The sequence below is a fragment of the Malus sylvestris genome, chromosome 14 (genome assembly GCF_916048215.2).
Source record: "Malus sylvestris chromosome 14, drMalSylv7.2, whole genome shotgun sequence".
Classification (NCBI taxonomy): Eukaryota; Viridiplantae; Streptophyta; class Magnoliopsida; order Rosales; family Rosaceae; genus Malus; species Malus sylvestris.
The window spans coordinates 18,138,044-18,165,825 of NC_062273.1; the positions used below are offsets into that span (position 1 = coordinate 18,138,044).

Sequence of the window (27,782 nt, forward strand, 5' to 3'; positions counted from 1 at the left end):
CTACATCAAAGCTCGAAGACTCAAGCAGCTTAATGGGCACCACCTTACAAGACGAGGACTATCCAGTTGTTATGCAGTTTCTACCTTACAGTTAAGTTTTCTTTTGTTTCACTCGTTTTCAATGAAGAATTCAGAAGTAATCATAACTTGGCTCGGCTGTATGCTTACAACAATTGATCATTCATGCATTTCAAAAGAAGACCGAGCTCTTCTTAGGGACTCATCGCAGGAATTGCACCCCCTGAGGGTCCAACCATTCTATTCAGTACGAGAAGGTAAACTAATTGCTCTCCAATGCGATAGGGTAAACCAATTCCCCGACACCCACATGGGTCAGCTCTCCAAGATAGGATGATAAACCCTACACTATGAATATCCAGACATGGATGAGCCTAGCTGCCTTAGCATAACTAAATGCACAATGGCTTGCGTTGGGATTCTTAGAAGTAGCCACAATGGTCTTTTTCAAGGCTTAGCTAACTGAAGGATTTTTGGGTCTCTTGGCCTAATCCATAAGGAACTGGGCCCTAGAGACGGAGGGGCACATTACGTAGTACACCCTACAGACGGTTGCCCTGGAACCCTAAAGCTGCTACCGAGTGCACTAAGGTAGATTACGATTTTCGGAAGACTGCCTACGGCTTGCCCTTCGAGTAGTAAAACCACACTAGACTTATACAACAACACATTCTTATGAAAGGTTAAACAATCTAGCGTGTATATACGAAGCTTTATCCACTGCCGACATGCTACGTAGTCGATAAGCTTCACCTCTGCCAAGCGCGGAACTACCTACACCAAGTCTTAAAGTGTTATGATACTTGCTACACAACCTATGGAATTGGAGAAAGCCAAAGTTAACAACCTAGTGGTTACGCCGACTTGTCTGCTTCTTTAAGTAAGGCATCCGGCTGCCAACCTTATGGCTAACAACTTTACAAAGTTCTACACCAACACTTACGGCTATATAGGCTACGCAGGCCTGTCTGTTTATAGAAAAGTAGCACGCCTGCCACTGGTCTATAAAGTCTAAAGGTTAGGGCATGAACAAAAGAAGTGAAGATGAAGAAAAACGAAGGAAACATGTATATAAACAACTAGCAAAGGCTGAATAAGTTCAAGCAAAACAAGAGTTACAAGGAAAAACAAAAAAAAAATCCTAAAGGCTACCTAAAAAACTACACTTCAGCAGCTTGGACATCCCACTACTACTTGGTCACCACATCTTCAGTAGCTGCGACACTCTTAGCAGTGACATCATCCAGCGCTTCACCCACGGCTGCCCTAGCCTGGCCACCAACTTCTTCAACTACTTCACCAATAGAAGCCTTAAAAGTAAAAGCAAGCAAGTCTTCCGGAGAAATAGAGAATGTCTCGAAACGTCGAGCCCATTGTTCTCACCCTGCAGCTGCTCATTCTCCTTGAGCAGACCAACACGGATGCACTGCAGCTCATCCACTTCCTTCTTCAGACTTTCGTTAATTTTCAGTACACCTTGAAATTACAACACTTGGGGTTCAAACCTATCAACGATTTTCTTGAAGTGGATCACTTGATTATAAGTAGCAATCAACTCTTCGTCCTTTGCATAAGCAGCGAAACGAAGCTCAGAAACTGCAAACTCAAGATCTTGAATCTGAGGTATGTAACATCCAATCTCATTCTCTGCATTTTCATACTTAACTTAGATCGCGTCAAGCTTAGTCTTCAAGTCCACAATATCTTGGCGAGCGATCTCAAGCTGCAGAGAAGTAGGGGCAGAAATATTAAACCATTTCAAAGCAACGAGCTCAGAATCCAACCTCTTGATCTTCTCGGCCGAGGAATAAGCTTCAGCTGCCATAGTCTTAGCCACCTCCTTGGCAACCTTACTATATCTACATCATAGTAAGCAGAGCAGTCCTTCTATATTGGGTCGTATGCTTTGCAAATGAACTTGGGCAAACAAACTTTTCTAAACACTATCAACAAAATTGGCACAAACATCAATGTCTTCAAGCAGCTTTGGTTTCAAAAGCATACAGATCTCAGCAGCCTTCCCAGAAGTAGGCTTAGTGGATTTCTCACAGCTGCCCACGCGAGCAGTCTCCTCTTTCCCAGCAGGCGAATTAGTCTCGGCAACAGAAGGAGTGGACCTTAGCACCACTTTAGCAGCAGAGTCCACTTTATCGCTCTTCATAATAGCAAGCCTTTCCGAATGAGAACCGGACTTAGCTTCCAACGGACGTCTTGGCATAGACTTCGACATTTGGGGCATGATAAAACTTTTACACTTAGCAGTATTATTAGCAATCGAATTAGCCATTCTCGACATGGCAGGCGCCACAGGTTTAGATCTTGCAGCCTCATTTTTCTTCCCATTGGAATAAATTATGTCAATCACAGGCCTCTCAACAGCAGGCGGACCCTCACGAACAACAGAGGAAGTATTCAGTTTTTTCTTAACTAGCATCTCTTGAGCAGATAGGTAAGATCTTTTCTTTCCACCTTCATTCATAGTAGGCTCCACAACAGTGATCTGATGAGCCAAAGTATCCGCCTTATCTTCTTTACCTTTTCTATCTGGAGCAACCCATATTTCTCATGGCGAAGAGAACTAAGTAGCTAACGTTATTCATTGTACTCAGCAAGGGAACTCAACCCATACTGGCTTTTTCCTCATTTTTTCTCTTAGACCAGTAGACATGAAGCCTGCATGCCCAGCATTCCAACAGCCCATGAGGCCTACGACCTCTACATCTCTCTCAATCATCAGCCTGGCCCCCGTTAGGTCCAAGAACCCAAAGGACATAAGCCATGTGGCTCGCCTAGCACTGCGCATCAATGCCTGCGGCCTTACCCATGCAAGCTGCCCTTGGCTCTAGCCAAGCCGAGCAACCCAAGCAGTGGTCTCTGCTATAACACCTCATCGACCCACGCCGAACCGACTTCTGGCCCCTGCCAGCCGACATGCTGCACCACCCCGACAGGTGCCTTGCGACAGCACTATCCAAGAAGAAGACAAGGAAAATTAATTTTTTCTTACCTCGGTATGGCGCGGAGAAGACGAAGAAAGCAACGAAAGACGATCCTTTGCACATGCAAGATGTAGAAGATTGCTAGAGGATGGGGAACAAATATCCTCTAAACTCTCTCTCTCTCTTGTATAGTAGAATAAATCGTTTTTCAAAGTTGATTTCATAACCCACTCAAGGTAGAATTAAATAGGCTTTGAGAGAAATTTATTTCCCCTTCCTAGAATGATCTAATTTCCTATTAAAGAGAGAATCAACATTAAAATAGGAAACAATCCTACGTTTCCTAAAGCAAGAAGATCTCTACACCTACTACCCTTTCCTATGAGCAGCCCAACAGGTGTGTGGGCATTTGTGGAGCTAAAAATAATTAGGAGGCGATACGTGGATTTTTGGGCAAAATGACAAAATTACCCTTGAGGAGCACCAAAATTCCTACGCATGAGCAGTGGACAAACATCCCACAATAAAGTCAAAAATGCCCAAATAGGTATTTATTTGTAAACCTATTTCATCCATCTTCATCAAATCCTCTCCACAAGGTAACCCCCAAAACATTTCTTTTAAATTATGTTAATAGACTTGTTGATGCAAAAAACTGAAGGTCTTGGAACAAAGTAAATCCGACCGTGAATCTGCAAGATATGTAAATAACACAAGATGTGTCGTGGTTCACCCCAAGGTTTGGGCTACGTCCACATTGATATTGTATTTCTGAGGGAGAGAGAGAGCTTCTCTATGAGAGTGAGAGCTTTGAGAGGGTGAGGGTGTGGCCTCAAAAATGGCCTCCTTTAATGAGGAGAGTGAGGAGTCCTTTTATAGAATAAGGGCTCCTCACTTATTACATATTTGCCTGTTCCTTTATTATATAATTACATTTAAGTCCTCCGAGTATTTATACGAGGTCTAAATACGGAGGCCCTAAGTATGGTATAAACAGTAGTCCACCAAGTCTTCAGTTAAGAGAGTCTTTTGGCTGGAGACTTAAAATTCAGTCCATGTGTGGGCCAAAGTAACTAGGTGTCGTCTAGAACTGTTACTCGATATGAGGCGGTGCCCAATCTGAAATGATGCTCAACTAGAAATAGCATATGTTGCGAGACTGCTCGGCTTGTGGCTTATGTTGCCTTGGTTGGCTCGGCTTGTGGCGTTTGAAGGTGAGGGAGTCTCTTTTATAGAATAAGGGCTTGCTCCTCAATACATAAATATGGGCTAGAGTTGATGCTCACGGCAATGCGGTTGCTCAGTAGGCGACGATGCTCTCTAATGATGGTGAGGGAGTCCCTTTTATAGAATAATGGCTCGTTCCTTAATACATAAGTGATGGGTGCTTTCTAATGAAAGTGAGGGAGTTGATGTTCGCGGTGAGGAGGTTGCTCAGTAGGCGGCGATGCTCTCTAATGATGGTAAGGGAGTCCCTTTTATAGAATAAGGGCTCGATTCTCAATACATGAATAATGGGCTAGAGTTGATGCTCTCTAATGATGGTGAGGGAGTCCATTTTATAAAATAAAGGTTCGCTCCTCAATACATAAATAATGGGTTAGAGTTCCCCAAGTATTTTTTTTATGAGGCCCAGTTGAGGCCCAATATATGGTGTATAGTGTAGTCCCCCAAGTCTTCGGTCAATAGAGTCTGTTGGCTGGAGACTTCAAATTGAATCAATGTGTGGGCCGAAGTAGCGGTTTGTTCGGAGGTTGTATTTGTATACCCTACACTGAAGCTTTGTAGGTGAAGCTTTGCAAGTGAAGCTTTGAAGCTGGAGCTCTGTAAATGAAGCTTTTGAAGCTAGAGCTTTTGTAAATGAAGTTTTTGAAGCTAGAGCTTTTGTAAATGAAGCTTTTGAAGCTGATTGACATAAGTGATGCTCATGAATGTTTATGTTGATTCACATGAGTGATGCTAATGGATGTTGACATGAGTGATGCTCATGAATGTTGACATGAGTGATGCTCATGAATGTTTATATATGATTGAATGAGTGATGCTCATGAATGTTTATGTATGATTGAATGAGTGATGCTCATGAATGTTTATGTATGATTGACATAGGTAATGCTTATGAATGTTTATGTATGATTGACATGAGTAATGCTCATGTATAAGTTGAAGTACTTGGCGTACTTTTGATCACCTGGTTGATGGTAATAGCGGCAGGTTGCCGAATAATTTTGGAGTACTGGGCGTACTTTTGATCACCTGGTTGGTGCTATTTTGGGCTTATGGGTATTCGCCCTCCACACAACATTCCAGCCCATTTATTTTGGGCTTTGCCGTTTTTTTATTTTTTTAATTTTTTTAATTTTTTTATTACCCTCTGATGGGGTTTATACAGATATCTCCGAAAGATACAAAAAATAAATTACATCATTCAAAAATAAGAAAAGTAAACCACATCATTATGGTGGGGTGTTTATTCCTTGCTTTTGCTTTCTGATTTTCTTGATGTTTTTCTTGATCTTCCCGCTCCTTCTCTGTCCACCTTGTTTTGTAAGGTATCTTTTACTTGCAAACCCACTTACTTTGGTCGTGCCCATCTATTCTCACTTCTCTTTTTCCCTTTTTCTTTTTGCTTTTCTGTTCCTACTGCTTTTCTTTTCTCCTTTTTTTTTTTTTACTTTCTGTAATTATCTCAATAGGTTCACTTTCTGCTTTGCTCTTTTCCACCGCATATCTCACTGCATCCATCTGATCACCATACCCAAGAATTGCCCACAACAACACTGTGGCGGTATACGCCATAAGAAAACCAAACTTCATGTGATCCCTAACATCATACATTCCCTTGGACAAATCCAACTTCGCATCGCTTCCATCCGTAATAGCAATAGAGAAAAAGATCCTTTGGTTGATCAACCTCAAATATGTCATCATCTAAAATAGAATATCCAGCTTTATAAGATTTTGCCAACAAGGAAAGAAGAAGAAAATCTGGATGCAAAGAAGTCAAATGTTTCGATGAGGCTGAGTCGACTCTGTCCGAGTCGAACTCGTTGTTGGGAAAACCAGCGACGGACGACTCGTCATCTTGGAAGAAGCGGTGGATGAGCTCAAATAAGCAAGCTGCCATCTGGGATTTGGCGCTCGTCCCAACGTCCTCGACGGTGAACTCAGCGAACTCGTGGAATCCGGTGAGGCCTTTGATGTAGGACACTGCCGATTTGAGATCCTCCACGTTGCCGACGGCGTGGTCGAGGTGGTGAATTCTGAAGTTGATTGGGAATGATGACGTTAGGGATTCGAATCAAGGGATGAACCAGTTGGACTTCGACGATAGTGACGCAGTTGTCCAGAAGGATGGGGGTCGCCGATGGTTTAGCGCCGAGGGCGACACTAACTGTGAAGGCGGAGACGGCGTCCTAGACTTGGTTGGCGACGGCGCGAACGCCAAGGTCGTGGGTGGCGAAGAAGGCGCGGGAGGTGAAGTGGTCGAAGGTGGGGATCGAGGTCGTGGTTCTGGGCTTGGCCGGGTCGACGGTTCAGGTCAGGGCGGTTTGGATCGAGGTTATGATCACCTAAACCCATGATCACCTCCCAGGAAAAACCCAGTTGCATTTTGGAGTAAAGTAAAAACCCAGATGGAAAATCAGTGACTTAGAGAAATTAGTGTAAACCCAATTGAAATCGTTGAAGAAGAAGAAGAAGAGGAAACGGCCAGATAGAGAGAGAGATGGGAGAGAAAGAGGGAGAGAGAGAGAACTTGAGTGAGCTCAGAAAGTTGTCGATGAGGCTCTGAGACGAATGGTGGGCCTCAGATTGCTCTGGCCATCGATAGAGGTTCACGAGACCCCATGGCACAGCTTTCTGAACCAATTTATAGGTTTTGGGATTGAGAAATTTGGATCTGTGGTTTTTAGGAGAGCAGATTCACGGTGGATATTGTGGTGAGGTTTCACGGTGGTGAGATGAAAAATTAAGAGAGGATCGACATAGTTTTTCATGTCGATTCCCACAGACGGCGCCAAATGTTGGTGCACAAAACCGAAGGTCTTGGAACAACGTAAATCCGACCGTGAATCTGCAAGATATGTAAATAACACAAGATGTATCGTGGTTCACCCCAAGGTTTGGGCTACGTCCACACTGATATTGTATTTCTGAGGGAGAGATGGAGCTTCTCTATGAGAGTGAGAGCTTTGAGAGGGTGAGGGTGTGGCCTCAGAAATGGCCTCCCTTAATGAGGAGAGTGATGAGTCATTTTATAGAATAAGGGCTCCTCACTTATTACATATTTGCCCCTTCCTTTATTATATAATTACATTTAAGTTCCCCGAGTATTTATACGAGGTCTAAATACAGAGGCCCTAAGTATGGTTTAAACATGACTAATTAATGGATTTATTACCTAATTAATCTATTCATGACCAATTAAACCACTAATTACGCCAAAAAAATACACAAAGGCCGGTCACATTCTCTCCCAAAGGGATCGGCCATGCACTATATATTCAACCTCATTTCCTCTAAAAACGTAGGTCTTGACTTTTGCTAAACACTCAAAAATTTCCCAAACACTTTTTTCTCAAAATTCTAACTTTGGCATCGGAGATTCTTCGGCCAAAGCCTCCCTATTCATCGGGGGCACGTGAGGCTCTTGGCCTTGACCAAAGATGTTATTTATTTTCTAGGTGCAATTTTGTCCAAAATCAAGGAGGAAGAAATTTGCATCCACAACAATATATGTCGATTATATGAACCTAGTTGGAACCCCTGAAGAACTCAATAAAACTGCTAAATATCTAAAAAAACGAATTTGAAATGAAAGACCTTGGAAAAACAAAATATTGTCTCGGCCTGCAGATCGAGCATTATGCTAGTTGAATTTTGGTCCACCAATCAGCTTACATTGAAAAAACCCTGAAGCGATTTGACATGGACAAGGCTTATCCACTAAGCATGCCAATGGTCGTTCGTTCTTTGGACGTTAAGAAAGATCCATTCCATACAAAAGAAGATGATGAACTGGTCCTTGGTCCAGAAGTACTATATTTGAGTGCAATAGGTGCTTTATTGTATTTAGCACAATGTACTAGATCGTAAATAGCTTTTTCAATCAATTTGTTAGCAAGGTATAACTATGCTCCAATAATTCGTATTGAAATGGAGTTAAAGATGTATTGCAATACCTTCATGGGACAACATACATAGGTCTCTTCTATTTAAAGAAATCCACAAATGACCAAGTCTTTGTTGGATATGCAGATGCTGGTTTTCTCTCTGATATCCATAAAGCCGCTCACAAAATGGATATGTGTTCAAACATGGAGATACAACTATCTCATGGCGCTCAACAAAGCAAACATTAATTGCTACATCTTCAAATCACTCAGAAATACTTGCTTTACATGAAGCAAGTTGTGAATGTTCTTGGTTAAGATCAATGATCCATCATATCCGGAATTCATGTGGTCTACCTTCAAAGATAGAAACTCCAATTGTCATCCATGAAGATAATGCATCCTGTGTTGCCTAAATGAAGGAATGATTCATCAAGGGCGATAAGACTAAATACATATCTCCAAAGTTTTTTAGTGCACATGAGCCTTAGAAGGCTAAAATTATTGAAGTTAGACAAATATGTTCCAATGAAAATCTGGCATACCTATTCACCGTATCTCTACCAAAGTGCACGTTTCAGAAGTTAGTGCAAAGTATCGGGAGGAGATACATATCAAGGGGAGCATCCATGATAAATACATGTTGTACTCTTTTTCTTTCGATTAAGATTTTTCCCACTGGGTTTTTCCTATCAAAGTTTTAACGAGGCAACATAAGCATACTTAGCATTATATCAACAATCCAGGTAAAGTTGTACTCTTTTTCCTTCGCTATGGTTTTTTCCCACTGGATTTTTCCGAGCAAGGTTTTAACGAGGCAATTGATGTTGATATGTGGGTATCCAAGGAAGAGTGTTGAAAATATTTGTGGGTTAATGAATGCCCACATAGTAATGTTGAAACTATTGGTGGATTAATGAATGTCCACACAGTAATCTGGACTTGAGAAATGAATGAGGATTGTATTTTCAAAAGGTGTGTGTTGTAAATTTCAAGGTGTAATTATTACGTTTATTTGGAGTTACTCAATAAATAAAGCGTCCTGTGTGCTATCAAAATACACTGAGAAGAAGAAAAGATCAATAACATCAGTATCTATCCCTCCCTCTTTTATTTGTCATCTTCTTGTGTTATAGTTATAGTGTGATATTTTACACTTATTTCTTTCTTGTCACTAATAAAGATTATCTGTTTAACTTTTGCTTATTTATAACAGACCAAAATTTTTACGAATTATGTGCTGAATTGGCGGTTGAACTTTAGTATCTTATGATTGAGCTAGCGTTAAACTGTTTGCCCACGAAGCGGAGGTAAAAAAAGGGACATTTTGGATGCGGTCCCTAGCTATCAATATTCTTTGATTGAAACCTTATTAGTTTTTAGTTTTTGATTGAGGTCCCTGATATTAATGTAATAATGTAAGTTACTATATTTTTTTAATTAAAAATTAAAAATTGAAATTTGTAATTGTTTATATTAATGAGATTTTAAATAAAACCCATAATTATGGGATTAAAAATAATAAAATATAAATTATTCTCTCTATTATATTGTGTGTGTGTATATATATACACATATATGTATGGGTACATTAACCAAAATTAACAAAAAAAGTTATTGTACCAAAACATGGATACATTCTCAAATCAACGAAAAAGAATGTACCCATATAAATTTAAACATGAATTAAAAAATTTGAATGGATTTTATATTAAAAAAGGGTACATTTTACATATAACAAATTGATATATTTGAGAATGGGTACATTTAAGATTAAAAAAATTGAAAAATTATATGAATGGGTACATTTAAGATTAAAAAATTGAGAATCTTTTTATATATAAAAAAAAACTAATAGGTACAAACTTAATTTAATTTAATTTTTTATTATTTTGGAAATGTTTGAATTGAAAATTAATTAGAAGTTTAATAGAGGTGTGAGTATTAAACCCTAAATTAATTACTAATTTTTATATTAAAAAAATTATATAATAAACATGTAAATTCATTATCATATTAATGATAGGGACTTGAATCAAAATTTAAGAACTAATAAGGTGTTAGTCAATAAACAGTAAAAACTAGGGACAAAGATACTAATTTTTCCAAAAAAATGACATTTAATAAAAAACCAAACCGTGACGCTAATAGCGAAATTTTATGCGCGCATCTCCTCCAATCCCCTTCAGCTTCTCCGCGAGGCCCTCTACGAGCATTCCATTCCCTCTATTTCCCAAACCCTAAATTCCCAATTCCTCTAATTTCAAAACCCTAACGGCTATTCCCTCTCGTCTCTCCGGCGACCCCGCGCTCTGAAGACGCGAGATTTCTTCTCCGAAATCCAGGTAAAACTTAAATCCGTGATAAAATTCTCTGATTCCAGTTTGTTCTAAATTTGAAGTTTCAGTAATTCCTTGTTAAAACTTTGAAATTACTTTTCCAATTGAAATTAACAAAGTTCACGTTTTGTTTTTAAGATTTGGAATCACTTGCTGGAGTTCAAAATTTGAAAAGCATTGAGAATTGCTAGATTTTGACTGCGTTTTACCTTTTTCCAGGCGAGAGAAACCTAGCCATGGGCTCCTACAAGGACGCAGACCCATCCCTAGGGTTCCTAACCCGAAAGGACACCGAGGTCAAGCTCCCACGACCCACTAGGGTTAAGAACAAAACCCCAGCCCCTGTCCAGATCACTGCAGAGCAAATTCTTCGGGAGGCACGTGAGCGTCAGGAGGCTGAAATCCGACCTCCCAAACAGAAGATCACTGATCCCACTGAGCTTGCTGATTACCGCCTCCGTAAGCGCAAGGAATTCGAGGACCTAATCCGGCGTGTGAGGTGGAATGTCAGTGTATGGATCAAGTATGCGCAATGGGAGGAGTCCCAGAAGGACTTCAAGCGTGCTCGCTCTGTTTGGGAGCGTGCTCTTGAGGTCGATTATCGGAACCACACCCTGTGGCTTAAGTATGCTGAGGTGGAGATGAAGAACAAGTTCATTAACCATGCAAGAAACGTGTGGGACCGTGCTGTCACACTCTTGCCCAGAGTTGACCAGCTCTGGTACAAGTACATTCACATGGAAGAGATTATAGGGAATGTGGCCGGTGCTCGACAGATATACGAGAGGTGGATGAATTGGATGCCGGACCAGCAAGGTTGGCTCTCCTTCATCAAGTTTGAGCTTCGCTATAATGAAGTGGAGCGTGCTAGAGCAATTTTTGAGCGGTTTGTGCAATGTCATCCAAAAGTTGGTGCTTGGATTCGGTTTGCCAAATTTGAGATGAAGAATGGTGAGGTTGCGAGGGCAAGAAATGTGTATGAGAGAGCGGTGGAGATCCTAGCCGATGACGAGGAGGCTGAGCAGTTATTTGTGGCTTTCGCTGAATTCGAAGAGCGGTGCAAAGAAACTGATCGAGCAAGGTGTATTTATAAGTTTGCACTTGATCATATACCCAAGGGAAGGGCCGATGACTTGTATAAGAAGTTTGTGGGTTTCGAGAAGCAGTATGGAGATAGACAAGGCATTGAGGATGCAATTGTGGGAAAGAGGAGGTTTCAGTATGAGGATGAGGTTAGGAAGAACCCTCTTAATTATGATGCGTGGTTTGATTATATAAGGCTAGAAGAGAGTGCAGGGAATAAGGATAGAATTAGAGAAGTTTATGAGCGAGCAATTGCTAATGTTCCTCCGGCTCCGGAGAAGCGATATTGGCAACGATACATTTATTTATGGTATGTGGTACACATACTAAGCCTTGGTTAATTAGCGACTGTGCTTATGCTTTGACTTTGATGTAGTTTCATTTGTTTGAATAATTGTTGCTGATTGTTTGTTTCTTTTGCAATGTTAGGATTAACTATGCACTCTACGAGGAGCTTGATGCTTCAGACACGGAACGTACACGAGATGTGTATAAGTATGCCTCATTTTGTTAACCTATGCTTTTGTTGATGTACCTGAAGATTGTTTTGTTCTTGCCATATTTTACCTTAACTACTATTCAAGTCAATAATGATACGTGACTACTTATGTATAAAATTGAAAATAAATCTTGTTTAGCTTTCTCGGTACATGAATTGCTATAGTGCACTGGGACTAATTTTTTTTATTTTTTTATAACTGAATGTATATGAGGATATGCTTGAAACTATTACCTGTAGCAAACCGTTGTTTTATTTGAGCAATTTGGGTATGAAGTTGTATTTTTGGTGTTCTTATATTATATGTACCATTTTAGTTTATCATGACAGTGGACTGATGAGCTTTCAGTTTTTTCATAGTAAGTCATGATTTGTTGTAGTTAGTTTTTTTAGACATTTTTTGTTGCACAACTAATTTGATTTTTACAATTTGGAGTTTTTGCAATGCTATCCCAACCTACATGCTCCACTCATAAAGCTTCAACATACAAGCTTCAACAAAAGAAAATTCAAAGAACTTAGCGAAGAAGGCTTTGGTGTATTTAACACAATACGTTGAAATGAAGGAAAGCTTATTTATTGATATCCCCGATAAGCTACAAATATGTACATATACATGAGTCAAAATAAACACACAAGAGGGAGCCTTCACAAAGGTTGCTTAGGAGAAGTCTCAGCAGTCGGTAGAGCCTCAGAAAGAGAAGGCACCGGAGGGGGATCATTTGGAGCCTCAGTACTGGACAGAACCCTAGAAGGAGGAGGCATCAGAGGTTGATCATTTGGAGCTTCATTACGCGGTACAGCCCCAGAAGGCGAAGGCAATAAATGCCTTTGGAACAAACCCACAAATCTCTGATGATCAAGTAAAACCTGACCATCAGTTTCCTTCATCTGGTCAAGCTTCCTCTTCATGTTTGTAGCATAGTCATGTGCGAGCCGGTGCAACTGTTTATTCTCATGCTTGAGCCCTCTAATCTCCTGTTTGAGACTCATCACTTCAGCCGCCAATGATTCAACTTGGCGGGTTCGAGCAAATAGGCGTTGGGCCATATTAGACACAGAACCTGCACACTGAACACTGAGAGCCAGCGAATCCTTAACAGCTAACTCATCAGACCGTTTGGAAAGTAGTCTGTTATCTTTGGGAGTGAGAAGGTTTCTGGCCACCACCGCAGCGGTCATATCATTCTTCATCACGGAATCCCCAACGGTAAGAGGACCAGTAGGGGAGACGAAGGATGGGCGCCATATGTTGTCTGGAGAAGGCGGGGCTGCCTCTACAACAAGGTTCAAGTCAAAACGACGGTCGGAGGGGCCAGACATTTTCAAAGGTGTTGAAGAGAGAAGAGGTCGGACAAATCAAGATCTTAGAAGTGCAAGAATGAAGCTTCTATTGGTGGAGATTCAAGTGTGCTTTGGAACTTAATGCCAGCCCTTATAAAAATCTGCACTCGACGGAGCTTCAGAAATCGAAGAGGCGCCTGCTCAGAAATCGAAGAGGCGTTTGCTTTCTCAAAAGCTGGGCTGCTTAGAGATCACGAGGGTTGATCTCAGAAATCGAAGAGGCGTGTGTTTTCTCAAAAGTTGGGCTGCTCAAAGACCACGAAGGCCGATCTCAGAAATCGAAGAGGCGCTCGCTTTCTCAAAAGCTGGGCTCCCCAGAGACCACGAGGGCCGATCTCAGAAATCGAAGAGGCACCTACTTTTCCAGCCTTGTCAGCACCTGTCACACGCACACTCAGATTTGCGGAAATTATGGGCATTTTGTCAAAGACTTCTGGGGAGGTAGAAAACACATGAATCTTACTGTTCAATCACCCACTTCCCACACGCAACAATAGCTCATGGGTACCACAAATAACTTTGCCAAAGTTCTCTGCCAAAGTTGAGCACGTGAAGCTTGCAGCTCCCACTACATCGCTCTGACCAAGAAGGGTAAAAGAATAGCAAAGAGACAACACTAACAAAGTTTAGACCCATAAATTTTGAAGGTCTAGCTACCATATTATTACCCATAAGGGTAAAGGAACAGTACCACTGCTGGATAATTGGAAAGTCCCTGTGTGTCAACCTCTGTGCTTCGTGGCAAGGTAGACTAGCAAACATGCCCAACCTTTACTCACATTCGAGAAAACACTCCCAATAAGATTGCTTGCTCCAAAATCGAAGAGGCACCGTCCTCCGAATCTCGAGAGCCAGACTCCCAACATGACTACTTTCTTAAAAATCGAAGAGAGGGTAAAGGAACAGTACCATTGCTGGATAATTGGAAAGTCCCTGTGTGTCAACCTCTGTGCTTCGTGGCAAGGTAGACTAGCAAACATGCCCAACCTTTACTCACATTCGAGAAAACACTCCCAACAAGATTGCTTGCTCCAAAATCGAAGAGGCACCGCCCTCCGAATCTCGAGAGCCAGACTCCCAACATGATTACTTTCTCAAAAATCGAAGAGACACTGCTCCCCGAATCTCGAGAGCCAGACCCCCAGCATGATTGCTTTCTCAAAAATCGATGAGGCATCGTTCTCCGAATCAATCGAAGAGGCGCTCGCTTTCTCAAAAGCTGGGCTGCTCAGAGACCACGAGGGCCGATCTCAGAAACCGAAGAGGCACCTACTTTTCTAGCCTTGTTAGCACCTGTCACACGCACACTCAGCTTTGCAGAAATTATGAGCATTCTGTCGAAGACTTCTGGTGAAGTAGAAAGCACATGAATCTTACTGTTCAATCACCCACTTTCCACACGCAACAATAGCTCATGGGTACCACAGATAACTTTGCCAAAGTTCTCTGCCAAAGTTGAGCACGTGAAGCTTGCAGCTCCCACTACATCGCTCTGACCAAGAAAGGTAAAAGAATAGCAAAGAAACAGCACTAACAAAGTTTAGACGCATAAATTTTGAAGGTCTAGCTACCATATTATTACCCATAAGGGTAAAGGAACAGTACCACTGCTGGATAATTGGAAAGTCCCTGTGTGTCAACCTCTGTGCTTCGTGGCAAGGTAGACTAGCAAACATGCCCAACCTTTACTCACATTCGAGAAAACACTCCCAACAAGATTGCTTGCTCCAAAATCGAAGAGGCACCGTCCTCCGAATCTCGAGATCCCAACATGACTACTTTCTCAAAATCGAAGAGAGGGTAAAGGAACAGTACCATTGCTGGATAATTGGAAAGTCCCTGTGTGTCAACCTTTGTGCTTCGTGGCAAGGTAGACTAGCAAACATGCCCAACCTTTACTCACATTCGAGACAACACTCCCAACAAGATTGCTTGCTCCAAAATCGAAGAGGCACCGCCCTCCGAATCTCGAGAGCCAGACTCCCAACATGATTACTTCCTCAAAAATCGAAGAGGCACCGCCCTCCGAATCTCGAGAGCCAGACTCCCAACATGATTACTTCCTCAAAAATCGAAGAGACACTGCTCTCCGAATCTCGAGAGTCAAACCCCCAGTATGATTGCTTTCTCAAAAATCGAAGAGGCATCGTTCTCCGAATCTCGAGAGCCAGATACCACAGACCACTTTTTCAAAGTGCTCTGACAGAGTTAAAACATGTGAAACTGGCAGCTCCCACTACCGTGCTATGACCAAGCAGGGTAAAGGAATAGCATTACTACTTGTTGTTAGGGAGACTCCTATATATGTCGACTTCCATCCCTAACGGATAGGCAGACCTGCAAAAATGCTCAACCCTTCATCATATCTGAGAGGGCACTCCCAATGAAGCCTTTCGAAATATTCATCTTTCTTTCCCCCCGATAATACCTCTGCAAACAAGCTATACTAGAGCAAGAATATCTCATATCATCAGGGTTAAAAGCAAGAGTATCCCATATCATGCTTTTTCCCTGTCTTTTCTTTTGGCCTTGTTTTTACCTGCAAGACAAGGAGAAAGAGAGCAATCAGTCAGCACTTGGAATCAAGCTTCCAGCCAGGAACTGACTGCCTGGAACCCCTTACCTGATTACTTACCTGGCATTGCTCTCGAGTACTCATCTTCAACATCTTATGTTTCCAGGGAAGATTCCGCATCTGCTTGAGGAACAGATAGGGCAAGTGCGAAGGATACAAGGAAGCATGTGGAGACAAGCGTAACAGCACACGTGCCGATACATCCATTACTCTGTCAAAAGCAAAAGTATCCCATATCAGCAGGGTGGAACGTACTCTAGATTTGATGGACTTGTTTTGACCCTCAAATTCTTCAGTCGGCCTTATACTCTGGAGGAAACCAGAAAACCCTCCAGCTCAGTTCAAGAATAAGCCTGTGGAAAGTTACTTCTTCAAAAGCAAAAGTATCTCATATCATCTCTTCTCATTTTTCTTCTCTTTATCCTTCATGCTGCTGCAAGATGGGGAGAAGGTGAACAATCAGTCGGAGCTCTGATTGCTTATCTTGTCTGTCACCTCTTTCAGCAGACCCCCTAGCTCGGCGACTTGGGGGACTCCTACTACATGGTTTGTATCGCGCTTGACCAAGCCTGAAACTACAAGTAAGGTTCAAGTGAAATTGATACATTACCTTGTGCATCTCCACCAGTTAAAGATACCACCCCTGGATGGAGGAAGAGTACTTCCAGAGAAGATGCCACATCTACCTATGAGACAGATAAGGCAAGTCAAGACGACACCACACTCCGATACTTAGAAGTTTTGTGATTACGAGATCATTCTCCCACAATATTTTTTTTCCTAATGTCATTTGTACTAAATCATTCACTTGTACTCACTAAAGGAGAGCTTGAACCTATGTACTTGTGTAAACCCTTCACAATTAATGAGAACTCTTCTATTCCGTGGACATAGCCAATCTGGGTGAACCACGTACATCTTGTGTTTGCTTTCCTATCTCTATCCATTTATATACTTATCCACACTAATGACCGGAGCAATCTAGCGAAGATCACAAAAAGCGACCATTTTCGCTACCTAGGATCTATCTTGCAAGAGAACGCAGAATTAGATAGAGATTTCAACCATAGAATACGAGCTGGATGGAAAGAGTGCATCCGGCGTGTTGTGTGACCGTCGTAGGCCACTGAAGCTTAAGGGAAAATTTTATAGGACGGCAATAAGGCCAGCGATGTTGTATGGCACAGAATGTTGGGTGGTGAAGCATCAACACGTACACAAAATGGGTGTAGCGGAGATGAGGATGCTTCGTGGGATGTGTGGGCACACGAGAAAGGATAAGATTGGGAATGAGGATATCCGAGGTAAAGTAGGAGTAGCCGAAATTGTAGGAAAGATGAGAGAAAATCGGCTCCGGTGATTGGGACATGTGCAAAGAAGGCCGACTGACGCTCCGGTTCGAAGATATGACTACGGGACAGAGGTTCAGGGCCGAAGGGGTAGAGGAAGACCTAGGAAAACTTTGGAAGAGACTCTAAGAAAAGACTTAGAGTACTTGGATCTAACGGAGGACATGACACAAAACCGAGCGCAATGGCGTTCTAGGATTCATATAGCCGACCCCACTTAGTGGGAAAAGGCTTTGTTGTTGTTGTTGTTGTTGTTGGAGTTTTTGCAATGCATATTGCCGTTATTTGGTGAAAATATTCATGCAAATTAAAACACAGGTTCACTTTATAAGTTTACATTTGTTACCTTTGACATAGTTAGCACGTGGACACGTCCTAAATACTTTGAACAGATTTCTCACTATACTAGAAATTTTTCCAGGGAGTTCCTTAATCTGATTCCTCACCAGAAGTTTTCGTTTGCAAAAATATGGCTCCTTGCTGCCCAGTTTGAAATACGGCAGCTGAATCTCAAGGGTGCACGAATGATCCTTGGCAATGCAATAGGCAAGGCACCTAAAGATAAGGTAAGGTATATTTAGCAAATACATATACTCATTTTAACAATGCCCATTCAACAAGTCAAAATGTATAGTTAATATTTATAATATGCTTCCTAAAAACAGATATTTAAGAAGTATATTGAGATCGAGCTGAACCTTGGGAATATGGATCGATGTCGGAAGTTGTACGAAAAGTATCTGGAGTGGTCCCCAGAAAATTGTTATGCATGGACGAAGTATGCAGAGTTAGAGCAATCTTTATGCGAGACAGAACGAACCAGGTCGCTTTTTGAACTTGCAATTGCCCAACCATCACTTGACATGCCTGAGTTGTTGTGGAAGGTAAGACATGGGGACATCCTTCTTTCTAATACACCTTTTGTTGTTTGAATTTTGATAGTTTCTTGTGGAATATATTAATCTTTCCTGCACTTTTATGTTCTTCTAAGATGTTTCATTTCATATAACATAATATGTCATAGATGTTAGTTGCACCAGTGCCTAGTTATAGTTCTTGACTCGTAAAACTTGAATCGGAAGAAATAACAGAAGCAACACCTTGCAAAACACCTATTATTCTCAGTGTATCGAAGTTTTTTTTCCTTTATAACCTATCTACTGATTGATTTGTCTCTAAAGCTTAGTTTTTGATGCAGAGAACATGTTCCTAGCTTCTCAACATAGCAACTGTGACTCTGTTCTAGAAAATCTTTGAAAAATATTAATTCGTTGGCTAAGGTTGATGTTACTAGTATATGCAGTACAGATTCAGATGACAACATAATATTTGTTACTAATTTGATTGATAATTGACAACAGGCATACATTGACTTTGAAATATCAGAGGGTGAATTTGAGAGAACTAGAGAACTTTACGAGAGACTCCTAGACCGAACAAAACACCTAAAGGTGTGGATCAGTTATGCGAAATTTGAGGCGTCTGCTATAGTGGAAGATGGTGTGGATTCAGATATGGCCAAAGACCAAGCCCAGGATTATCTTCTTGAACAGAAGAAACAATGTCTTCTCCGTGCTCGAAGTAAGCAGTTGTTAATGGATAGAATAGTAATTGAGAGTTGGCTAAATATCTCACCCTTGTTTTTTTTTTTTTTTCTCTGTACATCAGGTGTTTTTGAGAAAGCTGTTAACTACTTTAGAACTTCAGCACCTGAGTTGAAGGAAGAAAGAGGTATGTTGCTCGAAGAGTGGTTGAACATGGAGGCGAGCTTTGGAGATTTGGGTGATGTTAGCTTAGTCCAATCTAAGCTTCCAAAGAAACTGAAGAAGAGGAGGCCAATAATGACCGAAGACGGCCCTGCTGGGTATGTGATCAACTCTCGTGTCTTTTTACGTTCCTAACTTTTTATATTCGTTTCTCATTTATTCATCTCGGTGTAGAGAATCTTTTATACTGAAAAATGGAGCATAGCTTTGATCTTCTTGTGTTGGTTCCATTTGGTGAGTTCATTTAGCTTTCCATATGATAACCGATCTTTGTTGAGACTTTGGCAGGTACGAGGAATATATTGATTACATGTTCCCGGAGGAAGCTCAGACGACAAATCTCAAGATATTGGAAGCTGCCTACAAGTGGAAGAGGCAAAAGGTGTCTTCTGATGAGGACTAGTAAGTTTTTGCACCTTGTAGTTTCCTCTACTGTGTAAATACAGAGAAAAGTGTTGTACACCGATTGCTGAGCGAAATGGTTGCTTGGCTAATGATCATCTTGATTTTGAGAAACCATGCTCGATGGTAATGTCTAACGAAACTTGTTTTAATCGACAAATATGTCCTCGTGACTTGAGAGTTTGCAATTCATTTCGGGATATAAGTAATTGTTCTTAGGCTATACCCTTGCACGCATAGTTTTGTACTTTGGCCGGATAGTTTGCAATTCCCTTCATGTTCCAAGCTCCTTGGTAATTTTCCTGCTGTGGTGTTATCTGTGCACTTGAAGAAGAAAAGCGATCTTCCATTATTCGCCCATGTTATAACACGTGGATTATTAACATCAATTGTCGAAGTGAAAAAGAAAGTCATATATGAATAAATGGTTGTGGTGATTGAGTAGTACATAGCCCTTGTAAAAAAAAATTGAATTTATGCCCTTGTGGTGAAATCTGTTAGTATTCACACCTGAATGTAAAAGTTCTATTGCCCCTTGTCTTTTCGTTTCTCAATACGATTGTGTCTTCAGGCTAATTTGGTATTGCTGTGTTTTTAAAAAAAAAATTGTTTTTGTTATGCTATGAGAATAAACAGTTTTAAAATAAAGTTGTTGAGTGTTTGGTAATTTTTTTTTTTGTAAAAGTGCTTTTAACAAAAAAAAAATGTCTTAAGTGTTTGGTAAACCTTTATATAAATTGTTGTGAATAGTTAAATGATTAAAAATGATATGGTATTTAATGTGATGTAATAATTGTCAAAAAGTATAATGTAGGGGCAATGATTGTAATTTTGTATAACATGTGGGGGTATATTTGCTTTTTGAAAATTTCATTAAATGAGCACTGATTTTATATGCATGGTAGCTTTTAGGGGTGGGTTCAAAAAACCGAAAAAACGGAAGTTGAAAAATCGAACTGAACGAAAAAACAAAACCGAACCGAATTCTTTTGGTTCTGTTTCGGTTTCAATGGTTTCAAAAATCGAACCAAACCGAATAATTATATTAAATTAATATTTATTTATTTTATTTTATTATTTAATCTGTTTTAGGTACTATCTTCAAAACCTAATTTCAAAGCCAAATGTTCCCAAACTTTTAAGCCCATATATTATTAGAAAAAACCTTTTAACAACTAAACCTTAACATATGTCCTCTCACTTCGTTATTTCTTTCACCTCAGCCGCACCACTTCTGTCCCTGTTGTTTCTTTTTCCTTTCTCCGTCCTCCATCTTCATTATTCACTCCCTCTTCCCTCTTCTTTTTTCTTTTTTTTTCTCCCCAGCTGGATCTTTACTCTCTCCCTCTTCCACGACAAATCATGTCTTTCTCTCTCCCCCCCAAATCCTCTGTTGTGTCTTTTGATCTCTCTCTCTCCTCTTCCGGGCCAGCCAAGAATCCATACTTGCCGGCAGTCACAACAACTCTTCTGAGTCCAACTTTCAGATGGGTAAGAGATATTTTGTTTGAAATTTGAACCCAAGATCTGTGTGATTATGTGAATGAATTTTGTAAATTTCTCTGAGATTTGTATCTTTGTAAGTTTCTGAATGAATTTTGTGATGGTTTTGTTGAAATAAGATAGGGGTTGGACAAAAAGGAATTCTATATAGCTTTGGTTTTGTATTTGTAGGTAATTGCATGCAAAATTGAAATGTTTGAAAGAATTAGTTGAGATGAATGAAATGGCAATTTCGATATATGCATGATGAATCACGTGAATGGTTCCCTCAAGCAGGTTGGCTAGTGCTAATTGATCAATTATATTTGAACGAACTGAATTCGAAGGGATTTTTTTTTTTTTTTTTTTTTGCTATTGAAGAAGAAGAAGAAAAAAAAAAAAAACTGAACCCAAAAAAAAACGAACCGAAAAAAGTTGAAAAACCGAACCGTTTTGAACCGAACCCAGCCCTAGTAGCTTTTCTATTGTCGTTAACAGCATTTAAAAAAAACACTTTTTTTTTATTTTACCAAACACATTTGATGTTCTAGATTTTTTTAATAGCTGTTTTTTTTTAAAAGCACTACAATCTCAAACCTGTCATTCTTCTCTCTTGTCTCACTCATCCCGAGACCATTTTCGTGAGTTTTTAGAGTTTAAAGCTCTGATTAGGGTGGAAACTTTTAGGAGTTGTGTTAAGAAGGGGAAAATTGAATGCAAGGGTCCTGTTTTTTTAGATGTGCCAACTAGGTGGAATTCCACCTATTTGATGTTAACGAACGCTTTGAAATTTGAAAAAGCTTTTGTGAGAATGAGAGATGATAAGATTGTATACTTGTCATGGTTTTGTGAAGATTTGACTGGAGAAGAAGAACGGGTGGGTGGACCTTCCAATGGTAAAAACATGTATGGGCCACCAAATATGGAAGATTGGAGCAATGCCGCTATCTTTGTCAATTTTTTGAAAGTGTTCTATCAAATGACATTGCAGATGAGTGTTACTTTACATTCGGCTTGTCATAGTACTTTTTCTGATTTGCTTGCAATTGGCTAAGAAATAGTTGATTTGTTCGTCGAAGAAGATAAGTTATTAACTTAAACACACACAAGCTTGATATTGCATGAAATGACACTAAGCATAAAGGTAAAATTTGATTAGTAATGGGGTGATCTTGTTAAAGTGAATCCTTTTCTATTTGTGGGACTTGTAATTGATCCAAGATATAAACTGGGCTATGTGCCACATATTTTGAAGCGTCGCTGGTGTAGTATTGATGAAGCCATAGCTAAGAGTATGAGAGGCCCGGCCACTTTCCCCCGGATGAGGTAAAAAACCTAATCTTCAAACTATATGATGAATATGTTCCTTCTTCCAACCAAGTGGTTCTAGTGCTAATAGTTGTTCTATACTACTAGTACTACAACTACTATTGGTGGTGCTGATCCAAAACAACATGGAAGGAGGAAAAACGAGCGGAAATGGACGAAAGTTGGATAAAAAAAGTTGAAGCAAGTAAAGTCGTGCTCTCGGAGCATGAGTTTGATAGGTACTTGTTAGATCTCAATGAAAAAGTGGAAGTGGGTCAAGATTTTGATATTTTAAATTGGTGGAAATTGAATGGTGTTAAATACCCAGTGTTAGCACTAATTGCAAAGGAAGTTCTTGCAATTCTGGTCTCAACAGTAGCTTCAAAATCTGCCTTTAGCACGGGAGGGAGGATTATGAACTCATATCGTTTTTCATTGACTCCTTTAATTGTAGAGGTTAATTTATACTCAAAATTGGTTGATGTTAGATAACATCTCAATTTTAGACGACGAGACAATCTTGGAAGATATGGAGTTTTATGAAGCACTTGAAACATGTATGAGTATTTATTTTTCATTTCTTTGTTTTTGTTTTTTCTCTTGTTTTGTTGCATGCTTACTTTCTTATTTTCTAATGAGTTCTTGATTTTTATATGTTCTAGAAAAAAGGAATGGTGGCACATCTAACATTAGGGATTTAGAAAATATTCAGTCCTAACTTATCACCTTTTACTACTGATGATATGTATGTATCTTTAGTTTTTTAGCATCTTCCTTACTAATTTGAATTGTAAGCTTGTTGTATGATGTATGTATTTTTCTTGCTAAGTTACAACCCGTCCATAATTTTATTTTATTTATAAAAAAAAATGTGAAACGATCAAAATGCCCTTAGAGGTATGCGTCGACTTTCATTGACTTACTGGTCAGGACACGTATGATATATTAATTAGTATATTCTAACAACACTCATTAATATGAACGACTGATCATAAACGTAGCGAAAATTAGAACTAGAAGAAAGATTTTACGAAACACGTATAAATCATTTTATTTAAGGTGGTGGAAAAGATAATAGCGCTAGTTATAAAATATTAGTGATGGAATAAAAATAAATAAAATAAATAAATATAAAGAAATAAAAGAGAAGATGGGAGAACTCTCGAGAAATGGGAGACGTCGGTGGAGAAGAAAGAAGAAAAAAAAAGGAAGGATGATGGGGAAGGGGGATTCTTGTTGTTGTGCCTTGGCCGTTCGTCAGTGCGGAAGTGATATTTAAATTGTTTCACCAAACTACAGACCCACAGTTGAACAGTTTAAATTATAAGAAATAAATACACTGAGAAATTTAAGAGGTTTGGCAAAAATCTGCCTACGTCCTCCAAGAGATATTGCTCTTCACTATGATAATAACTAGTACAAGATACACTTGAGTTAAATCAACATAACCCAAACCCCAATCCCTTGTACCCTCATAGAATTTTACTAAGAGCCTCACTCTCCCCAAGAGTTTCTCACTCTCACTCTATATTTTCTCTCCTTTGTGTTCTCCTTCGGATGCTCTCTCAATGCATTTCTAAATGCACAAATATTGCATCTAGTTATAGGCATACACTAACAACTATGCCAACAAACAAGACCAAAAAGTCTTAAGTTTACATGACATAATTATCACCTAGCCTACCTAGCATGCATCAAAGTCTATACCTAGCCTATAAAGTACAACTTTTCTCCATTTGTCATTTAATGCATATAAAATAAAACATGCACAATTGTGTGCAAGCAACCACAAAGTCAAGTCTTGCTTCCAACTTTGCTTGTGGTAGTCACCATGTCTTCTCTTGAAACAAGACATCCATGCCACAACCGAAAGCCAAACACAAAGTGGCTATTGCCATTTCCCTGTAGCACTCAGAAAGTTACACTGTCAAAATTGTTGCTAACTCATAAGTATATGAGCCAAACACAACATTGTTGCTGTGGATGTTGAGATCAGCGGGAACGCCCCCATGCTTCAGGTTTGAGTTGTATTCATCTCTATAAAATACTAACTTGTGTAAAATATAGAAATAGATATCTAGCACTTCAACGATAGAGACCAGTATTTCCAAGAATTTTACTCACTTAATCTCCCTTGCTTTCTCCTTGTTATTTGGCTGATGTGAGACGAAAACTAGCTCTGGGTTTCTCACTTTTTATTGGGGTTGTTTACAACAGTTGATGATCCTTCCATTATTGTAAGTATTTCCCAAGAAACTTCTGGGTATAATTGTGTGTGTGTGTGTGTGTGTGTGTGTGTATAGCATTGACATACATGCTTCAATCAAACAGAACCCTCATCACACATAAATATATATTGCTTTGTTTATAAATTTGATGTGTTTTAAGCTCTGCACTTTGTATAACCTTTTATGAAAGGCTAAATTGATTCAGTGGATGTAAGAATCTGTCAAGTCTGTGTGATAAGAGGATTAGTCACTTGAATTACAGAGAGTCAGTTTTTTTCTTTATTCTAAAATGCATATTCTAATTAAACGAAGATGGAGCTGGACAACTAGTGACCCAAATTATGTTATATAATGAATTGACAATGATTTATTTTGAATGAATGCTTTTATTCAACATGATGTGAAATTAAATTTCTTACTAGTTGGGAAATGATGTTGGTACACTAAGATTTATAGTTATAGACGGAAAGCATAAGATTTAGGTCCATGTACTAAGTAGAGACTCTGTCTTCCTAGGTAAAGACCCCTAAGAAAGTTAGTACGCATGGGTATACCGGTGGCCCTATTTCAAGGTAGTGGCCATGACCTTTTATTAGAGCTTATAGACACGACATTGAGGCCTAACCAAGATGTTTAGAACCAAGATTGAGAAACGTTGAGAAAGGATTTCGTAAATAAAATAACGTGTAATCAACCTGAGTTTTTAGAATAACTATGAAATCTTCTATTGAGGCGAGTTAGCAGCATAGGTATGGATTTATTTCTTAAGGTGAACTACGAATGGCTTGATCGTTATTTAGGGTACGTAGGCAGTCTAACAAGGAAGTTAGATATAGCCATAAAGCATACGAAAAATTACTACGAAATTGGGACTTGAGTTGTGCTTTGTTCATAGCCTGAAGGCAAAGTAAATTAGATATACAGGTATTTGGTGGCATCACGTGTTGATCCTGGATGTATGTTGGGATCTAGACGTGACAACTTTTAGTGGTATCAGAGCTTAGGCTAATAACTCGAACCAACGATTATGATTAGGAGAAATACCATGATGCATGAATGCATGAATGCTTAGTTATTAGAACTTCTGCCAATGAACCTATAAATGTTTGAAGTATTATCAAACAAGGTGTTTCGAGTAACCATGCAAAGTATTTATCTTATTGTATAAGAAGCCATAAATAAGCGCATATATGTGATCCGTTGGTTGAGATCGTTAATTGAACCCATTATTTTGTTGGATTATCAGCTATTGAAATTCTTATTCATTTTGATTTAGTACACTCAATTTATTTATGTCTTGTCTGAATCAATTTATGTGTTAGTGAGTAGTCTGTCAACTACCCCTACATAGATTATCAAAATGATTGTAGGCCAATTCAAATGCTGTATTGAACTTAGGATTAATACATAGCATTTGATGGAGACGAAAGTATTGATAATGTGTGGTTACTGCGTATGATGCATGAGGGGTGATGATTGACCACTTTTGTTCTCTAGCATAGAATATTCCAACTGCTAGTATATATATAATTATATATCCTTGTCTGTTTAGCTCATTGGCTCTCGGTAGGAATTACGCCTAAATTTGTTCTAATCACTGGTTCTATTGGTCTCATGATTATCGATTCTTATAAACACCTAGTCTTGTGATTTTTTCTGGATCAGTGTCCACTCATGTCAATCTTCATGGGTAAGTTTTCAAGACTCTTCTGTTGCCAAATACTTAGATTTCATTATAAATGAATCAGTCTTTGTGGAATTATAGTATGATGGGTGGCTAGCCAATTAATATTCTTTCTTGTAATGATATACTTGACTTGTTTGAAACCCATTTGATATTATAACTCCTCATATATATTGGAAAGGATAAATATTCATATATGCTTTTGACGAATTGACATGTGTGCATATATCTGTATTCATATGCTTTAATTTGTACTATTATTTGGATGAAAAATATATATAAGACTTTGGCTGTTTACTGGATTTTAGTTATGTGTACATGTACAAGGTTTTGAACATCACAAGGCTAAAGCAGTAATGGAAATTCTCGTTACTTTCAATTTTTTTTGTATGTGTTGATCAAATATCATGTCCTTGGGTTTGGGTTCAAAGGTCAATTCTTGCTAATAGTTGAGTATAATATAGATAGAGTTAGAACCATGATTTCTGAATTGTTTGGAAGTGTTCTGAAGTTGTAATTTCAATAAAATGAGTTTGGGTTCTAAAATTGCAGAATTTTTTTTTTTTTTTGCAGGAAAAAAAACTATTACAATTAGCTTACTATAGCTCCTGATTTCCCGGTCCTTGTGATTTCTTTTTGGTCCAATATTATGTATTTGGAGACTAGGCATGCCCATGATTAAATCCATCTGATTTCACTCATTTCCGTTGAGTTTTGATTGATAAAAATCATGTCCAAAGTTGAGTCACAGAGCTGCCAGATAGCAGCAAGTTCTGCATTTCCAGTTTTGGATCCCCATTTTATACCTGGCATAAGTAAATTAGACATACAGGTATTTGGTGGTGTCATGTGTCGATCTTGGATGTATGTTGGGATCGGGGCGTGACATGCTCTCTGAAATAAGTTGTTTGATTTTCTTACTCTCTGAAATAAGTTGTTTGATTTGATTACATGTTGTTTGATTGTGTACAGGAGTTGCTATTTGAAAAAGAATCTGTCATTGCCAAGGACATTTGGATTTTTGTTTTTTTTTTTTTTCGTTGTTGCTGCCAATATCAAGGGACCAATGCATATTTTTTTTAATGCTATTTGAATATTTCTTTTTGCTTGCTGCTGTTGCTGCTGCTGCCAATATCAAGAGACTAATGCTGCATGAGTTCGTGATTTGTTTTGTTTGTTGACTGACCAATGCCGATTTCTTTTAATTGTCTCTTTTTGTTGACTTGGTGCGACTGACCAAAGACATTTGCATTAAAAAGGATATGTGTTGTATGCAACTTTATATAATCAGTTTTAGAAGATGTATTTGAATGCATGATGATTTGGTGTTCAAATAATTTAGTATTTAGAATCGTAAACCAGCAAGAATCGAATCGGAACCGGTGTAGACCAAACCGTACGGTTCTAGTAATAAACTTAAGCGGAACCACACCGAACCGAATCGTTGATATTTTTCAGTTCCGGGGTGGAACCGCACGGTGCCCACCCCTAGCTCTGATTGGATAATTCTGAATGAAATTTTTTAACCTAACCGCTAAGGGTGTGTCCAAGGGGAGGGCGGGAAACAAAAAAAATAAAAAATTTGGCCTAAAACCTCCCCAAACGATGTAGACCTGTAAACGGGTCAGGTTTATTGGGTTTGGGTTGGGTTC

At 39.3% G+C, this 27,782-nt stretch overlaps 3 protein-coding genes across 4 annotated transcripts in view; 1 reads left to right on the top strand and 2 right to left on the bottom strand.

The window, feature by feature from the left end:
• The window catches only part of LOC126600215 (uncharacterized), a 46,806-nt gene extending 31,936 nt beyond the window's left edge, over nt 1-14,870 (bottom strand). The window contains exon 1 of one of the 2 annotated variants that reach the window (XM_050266781.1): nt 14,630-14,870. The gene's annotated coding sequence lies outside the window, so the exon portion shown is untranslated. Of the gene's footprint in view, nt 1-14,449 lie in introns of both variants that reach the window. The other variant, XM_050266780.1, reaches the window with a different exon arrangement.
• Nucleotides 10,217-19,651, top strand: LOC126600211 (uncharacterized). The gene is made up of 8 exons (XM_050266775.1): nt 10,217-10,416; nt 10,630-11,803; nt 11,923-11,988; nt 17,682-17,826; nt 17,926-18,144; nt 18,622-18,841; nt 18,929-19,124; nt 19,315-19,651. The coding sequence occupies exons 2-8, from the start codon at nt 10,647-10,649 to the stop codon at nt 19,427-19,429; spliced, it is 2,118 nt and encodes a 705-aa protein (XP_050122732.1). The 5' UTR covers nt 10,217-10,416; nt 10,630-10,646; the 3' UTR covers nt 19,430-19,651.
• LOC126600217 (uncharacterized) overlaps nt 12,548-27,782 on the bottom strand; it is a 59,767-nt gene continuing 44,532 nt past the window's right edge. Inside the window, exon 2 of the mRNA XM_050266785.1 lies at nt 12,548-12,862. Within this exon, the coding sequence (XP_050122742.1) occupies nt 12,641-12,862 (222 nt within the window). The 3' untranslated portion in view covers nt 12,548-12,640. The remainder of the gene's footprint in view (nt 12,863-27,782) is intronic.